Here is a 26083-nt window from a genome sequence, read left to right as displayed (position 1 = left end):
CTGCTGCTCACTCCGGAGATGAGGCAGTGGTGGCTTATCTTGTTGCGTGGCACACCTGGCAACACATCCTGCTTACTATAGCAAGTGGGAGGGCTGATGAAAGACCTGGGGAAGGGGCATGAAAATGAGCAGGAGAAGCTGTGAGAGCTTTGTCTCCAGATTCAGTGGCAAATTTATATTTATTTATTACAATTGTATCCCACCTTTTACGTCCTTAAGGAACCCAAGGTGGCATCCTCCTCCTCCATTTTATCCTCACAACAAGAACCCGGTGAGGTGGGTTGGGCTGAGAGTCTGTGACTGGCCCAAAGTCACCCAGTGAGCTTCCATGACCGAGTGGGGACTAGAACCCAGACCTCCTGACTCTCAGTCCAACACATTAGCCACTACAGCACATTGGCTCTCCCACTAAATTTAAAGGCACAGGCAAAATCTTGGGGGTGCAGTCCTCATCACAGGGTGTGCCTTCCAAGTACAATGGTCTCTGGACACCTCTCAAGAAATTGACCATTGTTTGGGATAAACTTTCTATTCATAGCCATTGCATTTACTCCTAAGGAAATAATTTAGGATTGGTTGCTCATGCCCTTTATGAGTAGCGTGTATTATTATCAGTAGTGTGTATTCTTTGTTCATTTTATTTATTTTATCATTTGATTATTTGATTTGTACCCCACCTTTCGATCAAGAAAAATGGCAGTCAAGCTAGCTAACAGCAATAATACAAATACAATACAATGAATCAGCAATAAAATACAAAGTGAAAAACAGAAAAACAAGGCAGATAAAACATCACTGAATAAATAAAAACAATCAGTGAAAACTAATTACACCATATATGCAAGTCAGCTTATGGGTCAAAGACCTTCCTGAATAAAAAATGTATTTGTAATATTTCCTTTGACATATATAGAAGCAGAACAAAGATGGAGGCAAACAGGATGCACCCTTGCAAGGCAGAAGATCCTACAGAGAACAACTTCGAGAAACCCTCTTCATCCTGCCACCCCTTCTTCTCAGCTGTCATTTTTGGGTTTGTTTTTTGCCTCTCTCTCTCTTTTCCCCAAACTTCCAGCTCATGTTTCTGATGTCTCTCTGTTCCACCCTTGTAGTTGTGGCCAAAGATGTCACCCTTTCCCAGCCTCATGGCTATATCTTCAAAACTCTCAAGTGAGATCTCCATCAATTAGGAGACCATCATCTCCTAACTGAAAGCCCATTACAGAGACATTAACTGACATCTGGGACTATTAATCTGCAAAACAAAGGAATGGTTGGTCTGCAGTATAAAGCACTTAAGGAGAACTCTTTTGAAGGTTTTAGTCCTGATGGTTTTACTCAAGTTTAAGGACATGGCTATATTGTCATCCATTAGGCCCCATCCCTCCCAGAGGATCTATTGAGGATCTGCCATGTTTTTGGAAATCAGTTTCAGAAGGCACTCCAGGAAGGAACCTACAGATATACAGCTCAGTCACAATGATGATTAAAAACAACTGGGTGCTTCTAGATGAGGCTTTTCATCTTCTACTTGTAATCCTCCTGCGGTTTCGCACTGCTTCTTCCACCTTTTTGCTTACTGCAGAAAATCCATTAAGGAAAAAGAAGTGGAATTGATGCGCAATGCCTCTTAATGGGTCTTACTTCTAAGGCTGCAATCCTACACAGGGACTAATTTCAGTAGTGGCTGGTAGTTCTGATTTTGGTGGGGCTATATAAATCCATTCTGGATTTCAAACACAACCACCCAGAACTCTAAAGGGATTATCAAGGTGCTGAACCCTATCCCCAAAATGGGTTCAGAAATTTGGACAGCTCCTGTAGAGGTCTGGCTGGTTCTGACAGAAACCCAGAATGGAATTACAGCCCCACCACTCTCCACTGACTAATTCATTGGAGCATATGGAGTACATATCTACAGGGCAACCCTATATGTGTCTAGGGCTGGCCCTAGGATAAATAGTGCCCTGGGCAAGGAGTGCCTTTGGTGCCCCTGCCCCCTTGTGCTCAGCTTTGCAGGGCCACCCCGAGAGTTTACGGGGCCTGGTGCAGGTGTGATGTTGAGAGCCCTGCTGTTGCCCCTTCCAAGGAGCCATGCATACATGTACAAAGCTGGAGGCTGCATGCAAGAATTCTTGCATGCATGGACTGCAGCGGAGCATTCTCACCTGCAGCTCCTCCTTGCTCTAGGATCGAGCAGAATGACAGATGTGCTCCCTTTTTTCTTAGAGAGGGTCACGGGAAGAGGGATTGGGTTGTGCTTCTCCTGAGCACCCCCTCCAAATTCTGGCAGAGCTCCTTTCTGCTTCCTGGGGCTCAGTCTCACAGGTCTTCTGGTGCTGGCCATCTCCACTCCGCACTCAGGAAGGATTGCTCCCTTACAGCCCGGCCTCACACCACTCTTACGCCTTTCTCTGTGGTGGTGGCCATAGAAAATTACTCCCCGGTGGCACCTTACCTGGAAATCTGAGGTGGCATTCACTCACTCACTCCTTGAACTCCTTCGCCAGCGGGCCTGGAGTTCTTCCTGTGACTAGAACAGGCTGCCTGGTCTGCCACAGAATCCCTCCTGAAAGCCTTCCCTGTTCCTTCTCTCCTTGCAACCAGGGGTACTTGGCCTGCCTGACCAATCTTCTCTGTGTTGCTGTCCAGACATAAAGCAAGATTTTACCTTACCATGATAGGTATAGACTCCCTTATAATAAGCAGGCCCCTCCTTCCCTCCTATCCAGCCTCCCAAGGATACATTTTATAGCTAGCTTAAGCCTCAAATTAGCAGCTATTCTGTTTCATACCCAGCTGTGTAAAATATTTACTTCACTGTGGCCAGGGAGGTGTCGCCCGATGTCACAATTACATGTTGAGATTCAGTGTCGTCTTACACTCTAATATACCATTTCCTCTTTTTGTGGAGACTTTCAACAAAGTACCAAGAATTCAGGTGAGCAGTGTGGCAGGGGCCAATGGTACACATAGGAACTAAGGCAGGGGGCCCCTTGCTTTGTGGGGGCTTGGGGAAAATTGCCCCAGTTGCTCCCCTCCCCACACCTCTGGGCGGCCCCGCAGCTTTGCAGTGTTAACAAGTCGTATGGCTTGTGTATGGCAAATGACATCAACATGGAAATTGGAAAAGACACATACTTTAAAGTGAATGGAGGGAAAATCATTTTTGAAGTTAGTACCCAAACCACCTGCAGAAACTTGGGAAAAAAAGGTTACAAAAAAGGTTTTTGCCACCCTAGATCACTGCAGATAAACATTTTACAAAACACAGCCACTGAGCCACCCCCAGCTCACCTTGGTGCTCAGCTCAGTACCCCCTGCAACCGCCCAGCTTTGCCACCTCTAAGGCCCTGCACATGTCTATTCAGAAGTAAGCCCTACCGAGTTCAGTGGGCCTTACTCCCAGGTAAGTGTATACAGAATTGAAAGCCCCAGTGAGCCTAGTGGGGCGTACTTGTGGGTAAACCACGCACGGGATTGCCCTGTACGGCTACTTAGGAGCGCAGCCTTAGGCGACAACGACCGTGCACGCCGACCTCGGAGCCGTGCGCATCGACCTCGCTGCAGCGAGGCGTTGGCCGTCAGGAGGCCCGCGAGCGAGCGAGCGACTTTCTTCGCGAACGAGCTCGGAGTAAAAGCCAGGCGAAAGAGCGAGCGGGCTCTAAGACCCGACAGGAGCCCCGGAGAGCGGGACCCGGAGCATGCGTGGCAACGATTTGTGCAGCTGGCGGCTGCCTTTCGCTGAGCCGCCACTCAGGGCTGGGGAAGGCGGTGGGAGGAAGAAATATTTTGCAAGTTAAGTTATTACCCAAGCCGCACTTTGCCATGCTGCTGGATCTGGAGAGGAGCCCCCTGGAAAGTGCCTGACTTTCAGCGGATCGCTTTCACTCCCCGCCCCCGTCCCCTGGATCAGCTCAGTGGGACCACTTCGGAGCGGAGAGCGGGCTTGCCTTGCAGCCCACGCGGTAAATGCCTTCTGCGTTCCCTCTTCTTTCTCCCCCGACCCGGTCCCCAGCCCGGTAAGGTCCTGATCCGTTCTTAGGCGGCGGGAGTAGACGCCCTCCAACCGGCACATTAAATGGACTTAGGTGTCGCTTGCTTCTTGTGCCCTGGCTGCCTCCGCCGCCGCGGGAGACGGAACGTGGGCTCGGGAGGGGCTTGTTGTCAACGGCTTTGATTTGCGTCGCATCCCGGGGCGGGGGCGGGGGGAGAGTGAATGAGGAACTCTCCGGCGGCTGCGATCCTAAACACAATTCCTAGGGAGTAAGTAAGCCCCTTTAAACACAGCGGGGCTTATTTCGGAGTAAACACGCATAGGATTGCGCTGTCAGCAGCCGCTCTCTCTGTGCTGCCACGGCTGTACACGCTTGTCATTTCTTCCTCGCCCCCCTTCCCACCCTGACACCCCATCACTTCGCCTTTTTGTTTTGCAATCCGACACCTCCGCGGATAGAAGGGATCGCATCCCGAATCCCATCGGATCTAGAAAGTAAGCGGTGGGGTATTTCCAAAACCTTTTTTGGGGGGGATAAAGTTTGGGATAGGTAGGAAGGGTCTCTGTCCCCCTCCACTACCCTGGTCCTAAACATGTTACTGCGGGGTGGGTGGGGTAGTCGCCTATTCTATCTCGATCACTCAAGCTCAGTGCCTCCTTCTAAGCGTCCTGTAGTAATGTGCGCCATCGAGGTGGTTAATGAGTAATAAAACGACAAACTTTTCCCACCCTTCCAAAGCAGGTGTGCTTATTCAGAGCCCTGATTCCGTGAGGGTAGAGGAGAACCGGAGGGTGATGGTTTCTCTCGGATTTATTGGACACGGAAATTAATTAAACACGGAAAAGCTGCCATCTAGTGTGTGTGTGAGAATATGAATATGAATGGATGTGTATTTTGCAATAGAAAATACTTTGACCGCGTGTGGTTTGGATGGGGGCAAAAAGACGCTCTCAGCAGTGCAAAGTCGTGCCTGCTTTTTGTTACCATTTCCCCCCCCCACCGCCCCCTTTGTCCCTTTTGATGTTCAAATGACACTTCAGTTGAAACCTACACAACTCAGCAGTAGTGCAGAAAGAGTTTGTGAGGATTGTGCAGCATGGAAGGTTTTCTTTCCACCCCGCTCGGGTTTGCACTTCCCTTGCTTGCTTTCCTTCTGCTGACATCAGTGAAACAATTTTCCTTTTCTTCTTCTACTTCTCCCCCCCCCCTTCCAGGTTGCTAAAGTTTGCCTGGTCGGAGGTGTTAGTAAGAGGATGTCGTGAGTCTGAGGATGGGGCTTTCTGCGGAGAGTTGCTCACAATGGCTAGAGAAGATTCAGTGAAGTGTTTGCGCTGCCTGCTCTATGCGCTCAATCTGCTCTTCTGGGTGAGTTCCCACGTCCTCCTCTGAACAAGCAGGTGGCATTGGCCCTGCTCAGATTACAGGCCCCAGCACTTCCAGAAAGCGCACCAAAAGGACACATCTATGCGTGCACAAATTCAGTGGGATTATGCCTCTGCTTTTTCTCCAGCAGTAAAAACGTTGCCCTTCTTTGATCTATATAGCATTGTGACAAACAGTCCTGAGCATTAAAGAAAGATAGTTGATTTTTAAAGAAGAGTGTGGGATGTGCAGTGAAAGTGGCCTTGCATTTGGATATAGCATAGAAATAAGGCCATTCTGAGTCCCTTGTCTCTACAGAGGGAAGTCAGCAAACATGTTCTTCTGGAATATTTTTGTGTTCCCCGTCCCGATTCCAGTGTTGACGATTATTTAGATCACTCATCAATTAACTAAATGATGAATTTCTGGCCCAGTTCGCACATAATGACAACCCGGAGTATGGGTTGTGGTTGAATAATTGGTTGTTGAATTGTGGATTGTCATTACATGCGAACCCTGCACTATGGTTTAACTATGGGTTGTTAACCATGACCAGCCTAGGAAGAGAACTCATGGTTTGTTGTTGGGTTGTGAACTCTGGGTTATTCATGCTTAACAACCCATAGTTAGACCACAGTGCTGGGTTCGCATGTAACGACAACCCGTGATACAATGACAACCCGTGATACAGCAACAACCCATACTCAACCCACACTCTGAGCCTTCTCATTCCTGCTGATTCCTCAGAGAAAAAGCAGTCTACATGTATGAAGGTTGTTGGCATAGAATAGACAGTGTATATTTTTATGCAAACACAGTCTGGCCAACCAGGCCTGGCCTTCACAGTTGCAGGCAGCTGCCAGGGCCTGATGGGGCCCACAGGCACTAATGCCTGTCCTAGGTTGCCTATGCTGGGTAGCTATTCTGTAAGCCTTCACCTCGGGGCACGGGATGCGTTGCTGTGGTCCCCTAAACTTGGAGCCAGCGTTGTGGCCAATATATTTGCATTTGAAGTAGGTGTGTGTGTGTGTATTTAAAAAGGCTTTGAGTGTTGGCCATTGATACAGTAGATACAGGGGTGGGTAACTGGTGGCCTTCCAGAGGTTTTGGCCTACAACTGTCAGCCCTAGCCACTATAGCCAGTGGTGAGGGATGATGGGAATTGTAGGCCAAAACATCTGAGGGCCACATATTGTCCACCCCTGCAGTAGAGTATGGTATGTATTTTCCCTTTAATTATGAATTATTAAGCTATTAATTATTAAGCTATTATTGCTATGATTAGTAGATATAGCTGCCTCAGATCTGTTGTCACCCGTTCTGGTCTTGCACAGCTCATGGTGTGTTTCAGATGTCTTATTCATCGTCCATGACTTCAGTCTTCTGTGAGTTCTCCCGGTAAACCCCACCTCTTTGTTCATTTAGCATTATATGTCCAAGCCATCTTAGGACATATTTATATACCAGTTAACAATCCTGATGGGGTGATGTCCAAGGCAGCTTGGACAATGCAAGGATCCCGAGGTTCCTTTCCTTGTACTATCTGCATGAACACCCTGTGTCAGGGTGGAAGGTAGGTATTGCCCCCCTCCCCTAACTATAGCGCTTGATTTTTCTCTGTGGAGTAAATGACAAGCATTCAGTTATATAGGGACAAAGCAAAGGAGGCACTTGGGTACGCTGGAGGGGATAAATCTACTATTTGATTCCTATCTGTATTGCACGTCTGTGATTTATGTTGCTTAGCCTGCAATCCTATACACATTTACCTGGCAGTAAGTCCTACTGAACTTAATAGGGCTTACTTCTGAGTAGACATGCCTAGGATTGTGCATTCTATGTGGTAGAATGTTGATAGCACGGAATCGGATTTTAGAAAACCAGCTTAGATAGGGAGATACTGATATTAAAACATGTGGTTCTGCTCCTGCCTGGAAGAGAAGGGGCAGGAGCTGGAAAAGCTATGTGGTGTTGTGGGACTTTTGCTCTGCTGTGAACTTCCTTAGAGCTCTGTTTAGACCCCTATGTGATTTAGGGTGTGTGGTGGTCAGTAGGCTGATGACACCCAACATTATTTCTTCTTTTCATCATGGTCTGATGGTGCATGTGCTGAAGAAATGTCTGGCATCAGCAATGGACTGGACGAGGACTAAGAAACTGAAGCTCAGTCCAGACAAGACAGAGATAGTGCTGCTGGTGGTGTTTACCATACCAGGCAGTGAATATTCAGTCTGTTCTGGATTGGGTTGAATTCCCCTAACCCAGGAGTTGCAACTTGTGGCCCTCCAGATGTTTTGGCCTACAATTCCCATCAGCCCTAGCCAGCATAGCCAATGGTGAGAGATGAGGGGAGCTGTAGGCCAATGGAGGGCCAGAAGTTGTCCATCCCTGACCTAATCTAAGGGATCAGGTTTGCAGCTCAGGTATATTTTTTAGAGCCAATCTTATCTTTAGACTATCAAGTGGATTCTATAGCATGAAGTTTCTCTAACTGCTTCACCTGGTATGCCAGTTACAACCCTTCTTGGATAGGAAGAATCCCGCCACAGTTATCCATGCTCTGTTCATGTTAATGTCAGATTACTATGTGTTGTGTTGATTTGGAGCTGCCTTTGTTACCACTCAGAAACTTCAACTGGTCCAAAATGATACAATGGGGAGACAGTGAACAGGGGTGGCCTGCAATGAACATATTGCACTGATATTGCAAAATATACATTGGCTTCTGGTACATATCCAAGCGCAATTTGAAGTGTTAGTTTTTGATCTATGTGGCCTGAAATTGCCAGGGCCCAAGGTATTTGAAAGACCACTACCACTTGTAGATATGCCCATTCACTTAAATCTGCATCGTTGGCCTTTCTGTAGGTCCTTCACCTTCTGAGGTGAGCTTGGTGGGGACTACAGACAGGGAATTTTCCACTGTGGCACCACACTTCTAGAACTCTGTCCCTTAGGTTGGCCACATGTCCTACTTTACAGAGGGTGGCTCTCTGTTTGAAGGCATCTGCTATTTGAAGGCCTGTTCAGTCCAGTTTAAAGCTAAAGAACCCTAAGAATGGATTGCTCTGGAGCCTTGAAGTTGTTGTTGTTCAGTCGTTCAGTCGTGCCCGACTCTTCGTGACACCCATGGACCATAGCACGCCAGGCCTTCTTGTCCTCCGCTCTCTCCCGGAGCTCAAGTTCATAGCCTTGAAGTTGCCCATCAACAATTAGCACCTGGAGAACAGACTGAGTAGGCACATGGGTCATCTGGTCATAGTCTTCCCCACTACAGTGAGATATATGGTATTTTTATATAAATTATAGTATTATTTCTAAATATGGATCTATATTAATTTTGTCATCTACTTTGGACATATCTGTTGGAAAAAGCAGGATCAAAATTATTGTATTAATTTAAATAAAAAACCACTGTTCCAAGACATACATACTCCAGGCAGATCACCATAAAATAGAATCAATAACACCAAAATTAATTCATGATGCAATTTGAAAAGTAAAAGATTTTTCATTTTAACTATCTGCTGAAATGGGCACTGGGGCAGTCCATTTAATAAACATATTAGTGCCACTAATGAGCTGCTATAGGTATTTACTGAAGTGGGGGATTGTGATCACAGTTATTTTAAATTGCTATGGCTGCTGAACACTTGTTGGTGTCCTACAAACTGCTCGACAGGACTTCTCATGTATCCTTGTATGGCAGGGGTGGAGAAGAGAAAGAGATTTAGCTAAGGCCACAAATAAGTTGTGTGGCTCAGCAGAGATACTGTCCTTGACACTCTTGTATTCAAACTCTGCACCATGCTTGTATTCAAACCCTGCACTCATGGCACAAATGTGCTATAGCTGCAGGTATGCTAAACTGGTAAATAAGTGATTTGTGCCTATAGCAGCTCATTAGTAACAGTAGCATCAGTATATTCATTTAAGGATTGCCACCACAGCTGCTTGTCTTAGCATGTAGTTAAAACAACTCTTTATTTTTTCACAATGTAGCATGCACTTATGTTTCTTTTTAACTGTGAGCTGCCCTCAGTTCAGAGATTGTTTTTTGATACAAGAAGATTAGTTCATGATGAAATCAAATGGTAAACATTAAAAATTCAGGTTTCTTTTTTAAAAGAAAATCCCAGACTTTGGGACTGCGTTTTATCCTCCATATTCATTTCAGCTTTGAATATTATGCCATCATCAACAAATGAGTATTAATGTTCCTTCTGTAAAATCTTGTCCTTAGAATGACTCAGTGATGGAACATGGGGCATTGAAATTAACAGAGTTTTCTGTTAGTTGAATGCTTTGAAGACTGGATTCCTGGCACTGAAACTTTCATTGTTCAACTGTACCGTATGATGGATTGGGAGTGCTGGAGGGTGCCGTACTGTCTTGTGTAGAGGCCTATATTGTCAGCTGCTTCTTCCCTTCAGTAAGGAGGGATTGTGGGAAAACTCTTGTGTAGAGTTGAAGATGCATTAAAAGGCCAGACAGCAACATAACATGAGAAAAGTGCAGGTTATGTGTATCTTTTGAATAGCGCTTGTGATGGCAGTCATGCGTATCGATGTGGTTTGTTTTAAGCATCGTTGCGTTATCAGTGTGTTGGTTGGCATACAGAAACCAGACATGACGCGTGGTTGCTGCACAGTGTTCTTAAAGAATAATATTTTGCTGTTTTTGTAAAGATTACTGGCCAGGCTCTAATGCATCGTACATGATGTTCTGCATGCATATGGGGGCTTTTCAGCTGCTCCCTCCTTTTGGTGGCAAATCCTCAAAGCCAACTTCAAGGTCACTGACCCAATCCTGCAGCCCCAGAAGGTACAAAGGGCTGCTACCAGAATGAAAAATATTGCCACCTACCCGTGCATGCATGGAAGTGTTTTGCATACAAAACACAAGCACAAGCTTTTATGGATTCTGCACAAGCTTTTATGGATTCTGGCCACATTTCCAGGCTTTGATGTTTATAATCTTTGCTGAGACTTTAAACTCTGAGATGTCCAAGCCTGAACCCTTCTAAGTTATTTCAAAGTCACTTTCTGCAACTGTTGAGCCACCTTCTCTTTTGAATGTTGCTGCCAGATTTCATAATCCTTGCTGTAGGACATGCATGTCCTTGATGTGCTCAGCTGCTATGCCAGTCAAGTTTTGGGTACAGCTACAAGCCTAACTATACTCTAGAAGCAAGGCCTCTTGAATTCACTGGGGCATACTTGTGAGTGAAGGTTTTTGGGATTGGACCTATGACTCAAAACTTTATTTCATTGATTGGTTATGTTATATACACTGTTAGCTGTGAACCAAAGGGCTATTCTGACTTTGTCATCTGACAGCTCAGATTGCTGTATCACAATTCAAGGTTTCCTTTCCACTTTTTGAAAATCCAGAAGCACTGTTCTGTGGTGTGTCTTCAGAAAGACTGGCAAATAGTTGTAGAACAGGGATGGGGAACCTCTGGCCCATGAGTATAATCTGGTCCATGGAGGTTCCCCGGCTGGCCTGTGGAGGTTGCCTTCCTCCAAGCCCAGCTCTATGGGGGAGAGGAATCCCTGCTGTTAACTCTGATCAGTGATTAGAGATAACAGCAGGGATTCCCCCTGCATGCCCTGCACATCCCCAGAGGATTCCCCTGCATGCTAAGGAGAATCCCTGCTGTTATCTCCAATCACTGATCAGAGATAACAGCAGGGATTTGCATGCTGCTCGCAGAATCCGCTAGCTGGCTGGTGCTTGCAGGAGCTGCTCCTCTGAAGGCCAGCTGAGTCCTTTTCTATATGCAGAGAGAGGCACAGAGCTGCTCTCCTCCCTCTGAATGGAGAAAAACAAAATGGGTGGGTATGGAACTCCAATCCGGCAGCATGGAAGTTATCAGGGGGATAGGGGTGGCAAAGGTCTGGGGGGGCGGAGCCAGCCCCTGGACCAAACCAGGCTCAACATTCCTGTAGAACAAAGAAAAATTCCACAGTGCTGTGTATTTGTTGAAATGATTGTATGGCATTTGTGTAATGCTTGCCATTCCAGTATATAGTGTACCTGATTATATCATACACCAGTGCCACCATCTACATCTGCAGTTTATGAAGTATTTTAAGGCCTAGTAAACCAAGCCAAGATAACCGTAGATCAGCCTTCCCTAATGGCCATGCTGGCTGCGAATGATGGAAGTTGTAGACCAACACATTTGGAGGGCACCAGGTTGGAGAAAGCTGCCATAGATTAACACTGAAGAAGGGATTAATACTTTTCTTTCTGTACAATGGTAGGACTTTTCTTGACCTCTAGTGTATTATGGACTACTCTTAGCCAGAAGTTTGTTCTTTTTACCTTTCTTCTGATACTATTATTATTTTATTTTCCTGCTATCAGTGTAATTTGACCCTTGTAGCTCTAATAGTGCATCTTAGAGTAGCCATGTCTACTCCAAAGTAAGCCCCACTAAATTCAATGGAGCTTGCTCCCAGGAACATGTGTGTAGGATTGCAGCCTAAATGTATTTAGGATAGTGGCTTGGGGCTTCTCCGTTCTTTCCCAAAATGTCCCTGTTAGGACTTTGTTTTACATCAAGACTTTGCTTTATTGTAATATTAGGAAGTTAACTAACATCAGTAGGATTGTTGTTTTTCCTCAGAATGAAGATTATGGTTTATATATGGAATAAGACATATGGAATCCTTACACCCACCTTTCTTTTTATAGTTATGTCGGTCTCTGTGGAGGAAAGAAACCATTCTCTGCTGTCTTACAGAGCCCTCCGTCCATTGGTGTTAACACCACAGGATTGTGCCAATAGTGAAGTTTGTAAACTCATATTTTGGTTTTTGAATTAGGATGCAAAGACATAGTCAATTCTGTCTTGGTATCATTTGTGTGACAGAGAGCAGTTTGGGCCATTTTCATCAAATGGGATATTCTTATATACACCTACCTGCTCTATGGATCTCAAGCATCCCAACGCTTCATATGTCCGGTGAGGTGACCTGGCTTAAACAAGACGCCAGCCATGTGGACCTCATCAGAGGAAAATATTTTTCTCATGGTATCACATTTAAATTGGGCCTCTGCACTATTTCAGGAGTTCAGGTTAGAATGCTGCATTTTTGAAAACCATCTGAATTCTACTAGGTAGAAGGTCTGGACTCAACTCCAGAAGAGGCCGGTCTCACACTGCTGCATGTAAATAGCAATTTAGCATGTGTAGCTTGCCCAATGCATTTTGATCACAGTTCTTCCTTAGGAGCAAAGGATCTTCACGTGTCCTATTCTGGATAGGATGCCGGAAGTGCCCCAGTTAAAACAACTCATTCAAATTGGGCAATCGCTGCATAATAAATTACTCCTTTCAAGCATCAGCTTCAGATCTTAGCTCAGGAATGGGCATCTTGTGCCCTTCTAGATATTTTGGCCTACAACTCCCATCAGCCCTAGCCAGCGTAGCCAATGGTGAGGGGCGTTGTAGGCCAAAACATCTGGAGGCCCACATGTTGCCCATTGGTTTTTGATGCTGCAGCCCCTACCCTTCTGTCATGGCAAATTCCACTTCCATGTCAGCCAGGGTGGCTTCAGGTTTGTGTGGGCCTTTGGCAGGGGTCCCCCGTTACAATGGGTGATGGGCCATACAGCGCCGGTCTCTTGCCTTCTTGATTCTCCAACTCTGCTTTCAGCAGCTGGACATCCCTGCATGTAGCTGAGAAGGAGAGGAAGAATCATAGAATCATAGAATCATAGAATAGTAGGGTTGGAAGGGGCCTACAAGGCCATCGAGTCCAACCCCCTGCTCAATGCAGGAATCCAAGTCAGAGCATCCCTGACAAATGGCTGTCCAGCCTCGTCTTGAAGGCCTCCAGTGTGGGAGAGCCCACCACCTCCCCAGGTAATTGGTTCCATTGCCGTATTGCTCTGACACTCAGGAAGTTTTTCCTGATGTTCAGTCGGAATCTGGCTTCCTGTAACTTGAGCCCATTATTCCGTGTCCTGCACTCTGGGATGATCAAGAAGAGATCCTGGCCTTCTTCTCTGTGACAACCTTTCAAGTACTTGAAGAGCGCTATCATATCTCCCCTCAGTCTTCTCTTCTCAAGGCTAAACATGCCCAGTTCTTTCAGTCTCTCTTCATAGGGCTTTGTTTCCAGTCCCCTGATCATCTTTGTTGCCCTCCTTTGAACCCTCTCCAGCTTGTCTGCATCCTTCTTAAAGTGTGGTGCCCAGAACTGGACACAGTACTCCAGATGAGGCCTAACCAGTGCTGAGTAGAGGGGAACTAGTACTTCCCGGGATTTGGAAGCGATGCTTCTATGAATGCAGCCCAAAATAGCATTTGCCTTTTTTGCAGCCACATCACATTGTTGGCTCATATTCAGCTTGTGATCGACGACAATTCCAAGATCCTTCTCGCTCGTAGTGTGGTTGAGCCACGTATCCCCCATCTTGTAACTGTGCATTTGGTTTCTTTTTCCTAGGTGCAGAACTTGGCATTTGTCCCTATTAAATGCCATTCTGTTGTTTTCTGCCCAGCACTCCAGTCTATCCAGATCACTTTGAATTTTGTTTCTGTCTTCCAAGGTATTAGCTATCCCGCCCAATTTTGTGTCATCTGCAAATTTGATCAGCATTCCCTGCACCTCCTCCTCCAAGTCATTAATAAAAATATTGAAGAGCACTGGGCCCAGGACTGAGCCCTGCGGTACCCCACTCGTTACCTCTCCCCAGCTTGAGAAGGTCCCATTGATAAGCACTCTTTGAGTCCGATTCTGTAGCCAACTGTGGATCCACTGGATCGTTGTTTCATCTAGCCCACTTCGAGCTAGTTTGCTCATCAGGATATCATGGGGCACTTTGTCGAAAGCTTTGCTGAAGTCGAGGTATATGATGTCTACAGCATTCCCACGGTCTACAAGGGAGGTGACTTGATCAAAAAATGAGATCAGATTTGTCTGGCAGGACTTGTTTTTGACAAATCCATGTTGGCTTCGAGTAATCACTGCATTGTTGTCAAGGTGCTTCCAGATGGATTGCTTTATGATCTGCTCCAGAATTTTCCCAGGGATTGATGTCAGACTGACTGGTCTGTAGTTCCCAGGTTCCTCCTTTTTACCCTTTTTGAAGATAGGGACAACGTTAGCCCTCCTCCAGTCATCTGGCACTTCCCCGGTCCTCCATGATTTCTCAAAGAGAATAGACAGCGGTTCTGAGAGCTCTTCTGCCAGTTCCTTTATGACTCTAGGATGCAGTTCATCTGGCCCTGGAGATTTGAACTCATTCAAAGTAATGAGGTGTTCCTTGACCATATGCCTGTCGATCTCAAGCTGCAATCCTGCCCCTTCAGCCTGTACTTCGCCTTTGCCAGGGGGGTCATAGACCCTCTTTTGGGAGAAGACTGAGCCAAAGTAGGAATTGAGCACCTCTGCCTTTTCTTTGTCATCTGTTATCATTTTGCCATCCTTATTTAATAGCTGAACAACCATTTCTTTCCTCTGCCTTTTACTATGCACGTAGCTGAAGAAAGCCTTTTTGTTGTTTTTAGCATCCCTCGCTAACCTCACCTCGTTCTCCGCTTTAGCCTTCCTGACGCCATCCCTGCAATTCTGTGCTACCTGCCTGTACTCTTCCTTTGTTACTTGGCCTTCTTTCCACTTCCTATATGTGTCCTTTTTTGTTTTCAGGTCATCCCTAAGCTTTTTGTGAAGCCACATTGGCTTCTTCTGTTGTCTTCCACCTTTTCTTCTTGTTGGAATTGTTTGTGATTGTGCCTTGAGAATTTCCTTTTTTAAAAGTTCCCACCCATCTTGGACTCCTTTTCTCGCTAGCATTGTTTGCCATGGGACCTTACTGATCATTGTTCTGAGTTTATTAAAATCAGCTTTCCTAAAATTCAGGGTACGCGTTTGAGTACACTCGGCTTTTGCTTCCCTTAGAACCAAGAACTCAAGTACAACATGGTCGCTTTCCCCCAGAGTTCCTGTAACTGCTACTTTATCCACTAAGTCATCTCTGTTGGTTAGGATCAAGTCAAGGATAGCCGATCCTCTAGTTCCTTCCTCTACTTTCTGTAGGAGGAAGTTATCCGCCACACAAGTCAGGAATTTCCTGGAGGGGCCATGTTTTGCAGAATTTGTCTCCCAACAAATATCGGGGAAATTGAAGTCCCCCATTACTACTACATCATGCTTCCTTAAAACATTGGCTATTTGCTTTTCAAAAGTTTCATCCTTGGCTTCTCCTTGATTGGGTGGCCGGTAGTAGACTCCGACCACCAGGTTCCTTTTATTCTTTGCTCCATTTATTTCAACCCAGATGCTTTCGATGGGGCTACCAAGCTCCTCCTCCTGTATTTCTGTGCAGAGATATGTATTTTTCACATACAGTGCAACCCCGCCTCCCTTTCTGTTCCTCCTGTTCTTTTTGAACAAGTTATATCCTTCAACTGCTGTATTCCAGTCATGAGAGTCATCCCACCAAGTCTCAGTTATACCTATCAAGTCATAATTTCCCTCCTGTATTAAGAGTTCAAGTTCGTTCTGTTTGTTTCCCATACTCTGGGCATTAGTATATAGACATTGAAGACCATGTGCTTCATAGTCTGGCTTTCTTCCTACATGTGTCTGAAGACTATTATTGGGCGCTATCAGCGCTGTTCTCTCCATTGCAGTGCATGCGCCTACGTCCATTGTTACCCCCAACATTACATCTCCCTTCCCCGTAGGATTCAGTTTAAAGCCCTCCTGATGAAGTTCTTCATGCTGTGGCCAAACACATTCTTCCCAGCCTTTGTGAAGTGCAACCCATCCCTAGCCAACAGCCCATCTTCCAGGAAGTATAGCCCGTGGTCCCAGAATCCAAATCTCTCTCGTCGGCACCACCTTCGTAGCCAGTCATTCACCCGGAGTATTTTTCGTTCCCTTTCTATCCCTCTTCTAACTACTGGAAGGATGGATGAGAAAACTATCTGGGCCCCAAAGTTCTTGAGTTTCCTTCCCAAAGCTTCAAAGTCTGACGTGATCTCTTCGTAGCTCCGCTTGGCGGTATCATTTGTTCCCACATGGATGAGAAGAAAGGGATACCTGTCAGTGGGCTTTATGAGTGCAGGCAACCTTTCAGTCACGTCTCTAATCTGTCCTCCCGGGAGACAACATACCTGGTGAGTCCACGGGTCTTCGCGACATACTTGGGTCTCGATCCCACGCAGCAAGGAGTCTCCCACTACTACCACTCTTCTCTTCTTCTTCTTGTAGGCCTGGGTTTCATCGCCTCTGTTTGACTGACCTTTAGCCTCTTGCTCACTCTCATGCAGGTTCCCCTGTGATTCTTCCTCTGCAGGCTGTCCTCCAGTCTCATCTGCAAGTACCTGGAATCGGTTCCACAGCTCCACCGCTTCCACTGGTGCAGAGTGGCGTCTAGTTCTTCATCTCCTAACTGTCACCGTTTTCCAAGGAGTATCCTCTACTCCATTTTTCTTCACCTCAGCATTTCCCACTGCCTCATCTTGCTGTTGCTCTTCAAGCTTCTGGTCTGCCCTTTGCTGCTGTAGTTCCCCCATTCTGTCCAAGAACTCTTCGTGTTCTCTTATTCCCCGGATAAGAGGAGGAGGCAGTAGCAGCATAGCTGGTGGAAGCAGCAGGGCAGCCAGAGAGGAGGAGGGATAGTGGTGAGGAGGTGGTACCGGGTCATTGGTAGCTGCCCAACAGTGCTGCCTGGTGCCACCAGCCATGACAGCAGCCATGGGCTTGCTCTGTGGGCAAGTCACAATTTCTCTCATTTGTTTCCTTGTCTGTAAATGGGAATGATTGCTTATTTCTGAGTGCTATTAAAGGATGAATTGGCTAAAAACGGAAGCACTTGATGCAATATGGCCATGCTGGCTGGGGGATTCTGGGAGTTGCAGTCCAAAACATCTGGAGGGCACCAGATTGGTGAAGGCTGATCTATAGAATACTAGCATCAACCCCCATCCATGAGGAGAATCTGTGTGTGTGTGTGTGTGTGTGTGTGTGTCTGACTTTAGCCAAAAATCACTGGGGGAAAGTTTGCCATCTTTAAGAAATGCCTTCCCATCAACAGCTATCTATTCAGGGCAGGCCTAAACTTGGTGTTTCAAACAGGGCTCTGTTGCTTTATTGTTCTAACACAGACTTGTTATAACAGGTTCGCAGTTGCTTTTAAGATACATTATCTCTTAGATGGGAGTAAAGTAGTGTAGAGGATATGTTTTGGTTTCTGATCTTCCAAAGCCTGTAATATATATTGTTTATTGCAGCAGGAAAAATGGGCCATTCTCAAATTTTGAGTATAGCCTTACTTTGAAGGCACTGAGATGGACATTGCCCTGGGCTGTCGGCAATGCATTCAATTTTGTCCTTAAGAAGGACACAGGGAGCCACAAAAATGGGGGCTTCTTCAATGCAGGCTGTATTTTGTCAGCCCTGCGACAGAGGCGCATGAAGTCAGAAACCGTGTATGGAAAAATGAGTGGGCACAGTGGCTTATCTTTGCATGGAACACAGAAATGGCAGGCTGTCTTCAAAAATCAACATTTCTCAGATCTAAAAATGAATGGAATTATACAGTGGTAGAGACATTATGCAGTAGTGGACCTAACATCTAGACAAATTTGTGGAGGACAGAAACATGCATAGATTAGCCAAGATGGCCCGGACATGTGATGTCATGCTCCGAATGTCCTGTAAACGTCAGTCTGTCAAAAGCTAGGGGTGAACAACAGGGAACAAGTGCTTCATAAATGTTTTTTTTGCAGTTTTGAACTTCAGCATTTGGAACTGTCCAGTGTTGGGAGACAGGATGGGCCATAGATCTGACCCAGTGCATTTATTTTCTTAAGAGGATGTTCTGCCTTTCCTGGAGGGAAGGACAATCATCCCTGCAGGAAAAGACTCAGCGTTATTTCATGGCATTTGCCCTGGAAAACAGAAGAACAATCTCTTAGTAGAAACTTTAGATTGGGCTACACTATCCAAGTGCTGTCTCAATATTTGTTGTTGGATAGATTTTTTGACAATGAACCAGAATTGCCATTAATGCACTTTAATCTCTCACATGTATACTAATTAGCCCCTTGTTAATGTAATCCTGGGTGCAGAACACGAAAAATCTTCTAGGACAGCCTTTCCCAATCTGGTGCCCTCCAGATGTGTTGGATTACAACTCCCAGCATCCCCAGCCTGGAGAGCAGACTGAGTAGGCACATGGGTCACCTGGTCATAGTCTTCCCCACTACAGTGAGATATATGGTAGTTCTATATAAATTATAGTATTATTTCTAAATATGAATCTATACATAAAAACTAGCATGTGAGAATATTATGCAAATATGTGCCTTCTTTTGTCCTGTTTTTGGTGATGTGTAAGTAGCCATCTTACTTTCTTTTGAGAGGTCCACTTGGTTACTTTCACTGCTGGCATTTAGGTGCCAGGTAGAGCCCTGCTTATTTTTGTGTGACTTTGGCTGATTCCTAGTTTGGCTTGCACTAGGTCTACTCTGATTTAGGGCTCAATCCTATGCTTATTCAAACAGAAAAAAGTCCTATGACTCCCAGCATTCTCTAGCTAGCCAAGCTGGCTAGGGAATGCTGGGAGTTGTAGGACTTTTTTTCTATCTAAACCTGCATAGGATTGCACCTTTAGTTTCTTTTTCTTGCCTTTTAAAATGACATTGGAATCCTTGGTTGTTTTATTGTTTTAAATGTTGTTTAAAACAATGTTAATTTTATTGTGATTAATTTTGTCATCTACTTTGGACATATCTGTTGGAAAAAGCAGGATCAAAATTATTGTATTAATTTAAATAAAAAACGTTGTTGGTTAGATTTTTTGGCAATGAGCCAGAATTGCCATTAATGCACTTTAATCTCTCACATGACTACTAATTAGCCCCTTGTTAATGTAATCCTCGGTACAGAACACAAAAAATCTTCTAGGACAGCCTTTCCCAATCTGGTGCCCTCCAGATGTGTTGGACTACAACTCCCAGCATCCCAGCCTGGCTGGGGACACTGGGAATTGTAGTCCAACACATCTGGAGGGCACCAGGTTGGAAAAGGCTGTCCTAGGTAATTTCAGTGTTCCTGGAGTCTAGGAATCTGAAATATTTTTACAGTTCTTGAGAAGTTTTAAAAATAATTTTAGATTACTTTCAACAGCCATGCTAATGATGAACATACTTGTTTGTTCATTGGGCGTCTTGAAGGCCACTGAGCTTCCTAAAGTTGTACTGTATTTGTGTAAGAGCATATAGACGACATATTCCATGACTTCACAGAGATATTGTCCAACAAAGGGCCAACTTCTACATGACATGGGAAATACATGATTGGTTCTGCCAGTCATGTATTTCTTTTGCTGAAAGCAGTCCCGTCAGGCCCTGATTTGGCACAGACACATGGGGTGTGGTGTGGTGGGGCACTAACTTTTCCTCCCATGTCCAGATCTGAGATGATTCTATTAGCCATGGAAGGAAAAGCATATGGACGTTACAAATACGCGGAAGTTTTCCTCTTTGTGGTAATAGCAGCTCTGGGTGTGTGTGGATCTGGACTGGGGACAATGTCCAAACTTTGCTTGTTCCATGGCCCCAATGCAATGAGTCTCTTTTTAGCAAAACAAAAAGAGACCAGGAGATCTAATTGCAGGTCTCCTGTATCGCATTTCATTGCCCCCAAATGGTGACTCCTTTGGAGAGCTTACCCAATCAGAACTACAGATTTGGAAGGTTAGGCTTAATTTGCAGACATATGAATGATCAGTTGTGGAGTTGGTGTGCATATTGAACTGTGTGATTAAAAGAATATTTTATAGTTGAAAGCTTGATATCAAGTGAAAACTGGGGAAAGAAGGACTATTTTGCATGTGAGGGCGGTGAGAGTGGGCAGAGAAGAGGCTGTGCCTTGATACATCAAAGAAATCCTTTAAAATTTACTTTTAGCGCTTGAGAGGCATATAATATTCCTGGGACATGCTTTCCGATATGCTGTTATCCCAGGGAGGTAGACCAAGGTAAACTTAGATTGGAGTTGCTTACAGAAGGGCAGTTCAAGAAGAATACCACTGGAGGCAAAATACAAGCATCTTCTGAACCTCTTATTCTAAAATGTTGGGGAGAGCCAATGTCCTAAAGCCTGTGGGTATCATGACTTCTAAAACCTTGAGTGTGGAGTGACTTCCACTTTCTGAAAAGCTGGTTGAGTTAAGCAGCACCATGTGGAGAACTGGACAGTTTTGCATATGCCCGTAAACGTACATGCGTTCCAAAGTAAGGTTGCTACCACTTGGCAGGCTTCATGTAAATCAGTCCTTAGATACGGATATATTATTGCTGCATGCACATTTGTAATGTATGACTGAACATAGCTCACACAACATGTTTAAAACTGGGTGTGAAGGAGAAAGATTTGCCAGTGACACGTTGTTACAAAGGAACAGTGTTGGCCTGTTTAATATCCAAAACCAGCCAGAAGAATTACATAGGATTTGAAGAAGTGGAAAATATCAACATGACTGACTATATGTAGTTCAGCACTTCTACTTAAACCAAATGCAGCTTAACTTGAATGGATAGTTCCATTGAGAATAAAGATTCCAAGCCAGATGTTTAGACCACTAATACATGACCTGCAGCAGAGTTTGAAAGGTCCACCAGTCCTATGGGTATCTTCCTTCCTTTTTCTGTGAAAACATAGTTTCTCTCTAGTATTTTATATATACATAGAGATGGAAACCTCATTACCAGTCTTCTGGTTACTATGTTTCCTGGTGTAGAAGATTTCTATGTTAGGCTTCACTTTCTGACTCTTAGGTTTGATTCAGATGTGATAAGAAGCCATGGATTCCTGTTGTGACAATATGCCAGGTGATCCTTGGGTTCACACACCCTCTCTCCATTCCTCTTTTTAATTAATTTATGACACAATCCTATGCATGTTTAGACAGAAAAAAATCCTACAACTTCCAGCATGTCCAAATCAGCATGGCTGGCTGGGGTATGCTGGGAGTTGTAGAACTTATTTTTGTCTAAACATGTATAGGATCACACCCTTAGAACACCCCAAAAGGATATTGTGGTCAATAGTATTGAATACTACTGAGAGGTTCCACAGGACCAACAGGGATATGTTTATCCTGTCTAGCTTTCAATGTAGGCCATCCTCCAAGGTGACCCAAACTCTTTCAGTCCCAAAATCAGGCTTGAACCCAGGTTGCAAAACATCTAAATACTCAGTGTCATTCAAGAATGACTGGAGTTGGGTTGCCACCCCCCCTACTCAAAAAAGAGAAATTGGAGACTGCCCAGTATTTATTTGTATTAAAATATTTATAGTCTACCTTTCAGCCAGAAAGCCCTCAAGATGGTATATAGTACAAATATTAAAAAATTTAAACAATGGCAATTTAAACCAATGTAAACCAATTTAAACAATAACCAAGTTTAACAACAGAGCTCCAAAAACCTCCAAAAGAATAAAACTAGCTATCAACTGTTAAACTAACAAATGCTGAACAGAACAGAAATGTCTGCACTGCCTGCCGGAAGCTATGCAGGAAGAGGCTAATTATCTAAAATGCTGGGATCAAGTGACGGCTTCTTCATCAATGGTCCTGCAGCAGCTTCTTTTAATAATATAGGAACACTGCTCTCCTTCAAGGAGGCATTCATAAACGTCCTCACTCACCTGGCTAGTCCTCCTCTGACAGCTTTTATCAGCCAGGATGGACATGGGCCTAAAAAGTAAGCAGATGGCCTCACTTCTCCAGCCAAGTTATCTGCATCCTCGAGATGAACAAAATTGTTCTCCTCTATCAAAACTGGACAAAGAGGTGCCTCAGTCACAACCACAGATCCTGCTCTTAACCTGGAATCCAAGTTAGGGCAGATGTGAGAAATTTTATCAGCAACTGTTTCTCAAACTGATCACTGTGGGTTGTTAAGGGTTCATTTTCACTACTTTTGGGCCTAGAATGTAACACCCTCATCACCACCCACTGTGCTAATGCAGTGGTGGCTGAGATGTATGATATACCATCACTGCCAGAGAATAGTCTCTAAAGTGTCTCTAACCTGTGTTTGACTGGATTCATTCTGAGACTTACACTGTTGCTCATGAGGAGGACATCAAAAGCTTCTGCTTTCTGTTTTAATCTAACCACCATTTCCTATGATGTTCGAACTCTGGAAACTTTGGTTTGCTCAAACAGTGGGCTGAATCCACCGAGGTGCTTACGTCCCCGTCGATTCTCTTCTGCAAGCAGTGGGTCCCACCAATTCTGTTGTGCAAGTGGGACCCACCGTTTGCGCAAGGGAGGTTATGTGCTTCCTAGGTGAAGCCCTGAAAGAGCAGAAACACTCCTTTCTGGAAGAAGGTAAGGCGGCAGAGCTCCCTTATGCAAGCTCCACTGACGTGCCTCCTTCCAGAAATGAGCATTTCCACTTGTTTTGGGTTGTCAATTGCTCAAGCTGTGGGGGCTACTTGTGCAGTGGAATTGGCAGGGTGGAGGCGTAAGCAGCCTGTTGGATTCTGCCCTATGGTTAGCAAGAACAAGCCAGGATTAAACTGTGATTTTAGGTCTTGGCTTGTTTTCACACTGAAGTTGAAACAAATACAGTCCTCCAAGTTTGGGGAACTGTGGTTAGTTTAAAACTAAACCCTTCTGTGCCTCATAGGTATGAAAGAGAAGGATAAGGGAAGTATCTGAGTCTGAGGCTCAACATGGCTCATTCTCATAGCAGGAAAACACGGCTTCTTGTTAAGTTTGAACTGAGTCTTCAATTGGCTCTGGATTCCACAACGCTTCTGGGGCCTGGGGGTCACTAGACATGATGGCGGCAGAACATGTGTTGCTATTGAACAAAGTGGGAGATGGAGAGTCCAATTCAAGGAAGGCAAGGGTGAGGAAGGCTGAATGCTCCCTCCTCCTGCCGCTTGCTTTCTCTACCCAAAATACTTTTCTCGACTGAAAGAGTCTGTGCTTGTATTTGTTTCCCCTAAAGAACCTATAGCATTTTTAGGGGGAAGGAATTGTGAGTAGGGAAAGGAGGAAGAGAGTTAGACACTCTGTCAGGGTTAATGCTGTAGTCACAACTTGGAGGTCTCTGCACATATTTTAAAGATCTAGAGGGAGTTCTGGTCATGGATCTCCCATGTCATGTGTGGCTTGGCTGTTATGCCCAATTCTGTTTATGTTGCTCATAGAATCATAGAATAGTAGGGTTGGAAGGGGCCTATAAGACCATCAAGTCCAACCCCCTGCTCAGTGCGGGAATCTAGGGAAGGATCTCTCCCTCCCCTGCAGAGGGACTGGCTACTGCAGGAGTGCAAGAGGGGAAGGGATCCGGGGGCAGCTGGGTTAGGAAGGCTGATGCAAAGGTATCGTTCACATCTCTGTCCCGTGCGCATAGAAAGCAGGGGGTGAGGAGTAGTCTTACTTAAACAGTAAAAGGAGTGTACATGGGAAGGGCATTGAACCAGCAGAGGCTAAGTAAGTGTTCAGTGGGCCTTACTTTCAGCTAGGCACACATAGGGTATCAGACATCCAGTGCATGTTTGCTCAGAAGTAATTCCCATTGACTTCAGTGGGGCTTACTCCCAAGTATGTATGCACAAGATTGTAGCTGTACAAATGCACTCAGTGCATTAAGTAATGATGAGTAAAGTAAATTCCCAGAATGGGTAGTGGAATGTTCCCTCCTAAATGGCTGCGGTCTTTCTGGGACTGGTTAAAACGGGTGCAGAACCTCTTTCAGCCAAAGGGCTGAACTCCATTTCAGAGAAGCTTTTGGGAGCTGCTTTCTAGCGGTGGGTGATGCTGAACTCAAAAGGAGTGAGCCAAAGGCAAAAAGGATGGCACCATAATGCCAGCATATTTGAGCTTAAAGCTCTTACTGCTAGTAACTGAGCCTTAGGAGGGGCGTTTCAACCTTTATATAGTGGTGGTGGTAGGAAACTGCATGAAAGCCATTTGCGTGGCCGCCATTTGTGCCCCTGCTCTTTGCCGTGATAGGCTTCATAAATACTTACGTAGCCTATCACAGCAGCCTGGCAGGACGCAAATGGCGGCCGCTACGGTGGCCACCATTTGCGTCCGCAGCAGCTGGCCGACAGCTGCCACCGCCGGAGCCACCACCACCGGAACATCTGCCTCAGGTAAGCTTTGTCCTGGGGGGGATTCCGTGGGGTGGCGGGGGGTGGGAGGCCGTTCCGCCGTGGGTTTCGGGGGGCCGAATGCCAGTGCATTTGGCCTCACTGAAATCCGTGGCGGAATTCTCCGCCATCCCTAGTAACTGCGCAGCTGTGAAGGGATGGGGAAGCAAAGGGGCATCACAGAGTGATGCAGGCACTATGCATGTCTACAATATGCCCACTGTAAGATGCAAAGTCAGTTCGGGGAAGGAACAGACGGCCCGCAACCGCAGGGGAACCCACAGCAACCCCCCCAAATCGCAGTAAAATGACTCCTTGGAACTCTGCTTTTTCTGGGCGAAAACCACGGATGGCTGCGAAGTTGCAACTGTGTTATCTATCACGAGGGACCTCGACTCACACCGGCCCTGGAGTAAAAGCCCAGTGTAGATGGGGCCTAGGTAAGATCAGACTATGCCAAGCAAAACATGTCTCCAAAGTGTATGTTTTAGTATTGAAAACCTTAGGCAGAATTGTGATGGTTCCTAAATGTCCCTTAGATAAATCAAACTAAATCAGTGTTCCTTGGAATACAGATAGGCGCAGTTTGTGGAAGTTAATTACTAGATGTTTTTATTACCTCTTTACTGCATTTAACTTTGGAATTGGTGATAGTTCTTTTAAATGATCCTTTCAGGAAGCAGTATGTGGATTATCATTACAGGATCAGGGCAAGAGGATAAAACTAGAACCGAAACTTAGTTTTCATATCACAACGGGATCGGCACTTCATTCTCAGTGCACTTAGTCGGAAGTAGGTGCTACAGCAGATTACTGCAATGTGCCTTTAAATTCGTTCAGAAAACAGCTAAGAGAGGATGTGTCAGTTTGAATATCTCTCACCAGTACTGGAGAAACTACACTGGTTATTGGTTTGTTTCCAGGCTCAATTCAAAGTGCTAGTTTTGGCCTTCTTAAAGCCTTGGACCAATGTATCTAAAGGTCCTGACTTTAAAGCTGGCTTCAGAAGCCCTTCTCTGGATGGTCTCTCCTGCTACATTTAGGGCGCAGTCCTCAATGAAGATAGTCAGCAGCCTCTGAAGTTGAAGGCTGGTGAGTATCCAGTGCAGGGCGGTTGGAGCGCTGAGGTGATCTTCAGCTCCGCTCTCCAGCTGCCCTGCATTTCTGCTAGATGGGCGATTTTGCCCGTCTAGCAGACATGCTTCGGAGGAGGAGGGGAGGAGACTGAGGCAGCCATAGGAAATGTCATATGGCTGCTGCCCCAGTCTCCTCCCAGCCCCTGGGAACGCCCCCTTTTCCTGTCTCTGTGCTCCATTTCTGAGCTTGGAGACATAGCCAGAAATGCACTGGCTAGAAGAGTGAGGGTGTGGGGAGTATGGCTGCTGGGCTCTGAGGTTGGAGCTCTGTTTCTGACCTCAGAGCCAAGCAACCAAACAATCCTATGTCCCCCCCAGGCACTGTCTGGAGGACATAGGATTGCTCCCTTGAGAGTATCTTCTCAGTGGTGGCTCTCTATCTGTAGCACACTCTCCCCAACCAGATGTGAGATGCACCTTCATTATTATTTAGGCACCA

General features: G+C 45.6%; 1 protein-coding gene across 2 annotated transcripts in view; it reads left to right on the top strand.

Annotated features, from left to right (window-relative positions):
• The window catches only part of TSPAN12 (tetraspanin 12), a 126031-nt gene that overhangs the window by 30435 nt on the left and 69513 nt on the right, over nt 1-26083 (top strand). Inside the window, exons 2-3 of one of the 2 annotated variants that reach the window (XM_084810853.1) lie at nt 914-1033; nt 5213-5363. In XM_084810853.1, coding sequence (XP_084666979.1) covers nt 927-1033; nt 5213-5363 — 258 coding nt within the window. In that variant the 5' untranslated portion in view covers nt 914-926. Of the gene's footprint in view, nt 1-913; nt 1034-3754; nt 3969-5212; nt 5364-26083 lie in introns of those variants that run through there. The other variant, XM_084810854.1, reaches the window with a different exon arrangement.

Source organism: Heloderma suspectum, chromosome 7 (assembly GCF_057233095.1).
Source record: "Heloderma suspectum isolate Gila_16-S chromosome 7, 16-S_ref, whole genome shotgun sequence".
NCBI lineage: Eukaryota > Metazoa > Chordata > Lepidosauria > Squamata > Helodermatidae > Heloderma > Heloderma suspectum.
The sequence above is the reverse complement of the archived record's forward strand: the minus strand, read 5'-3'. Positions and strand labels throughout refer to the sequence as shown.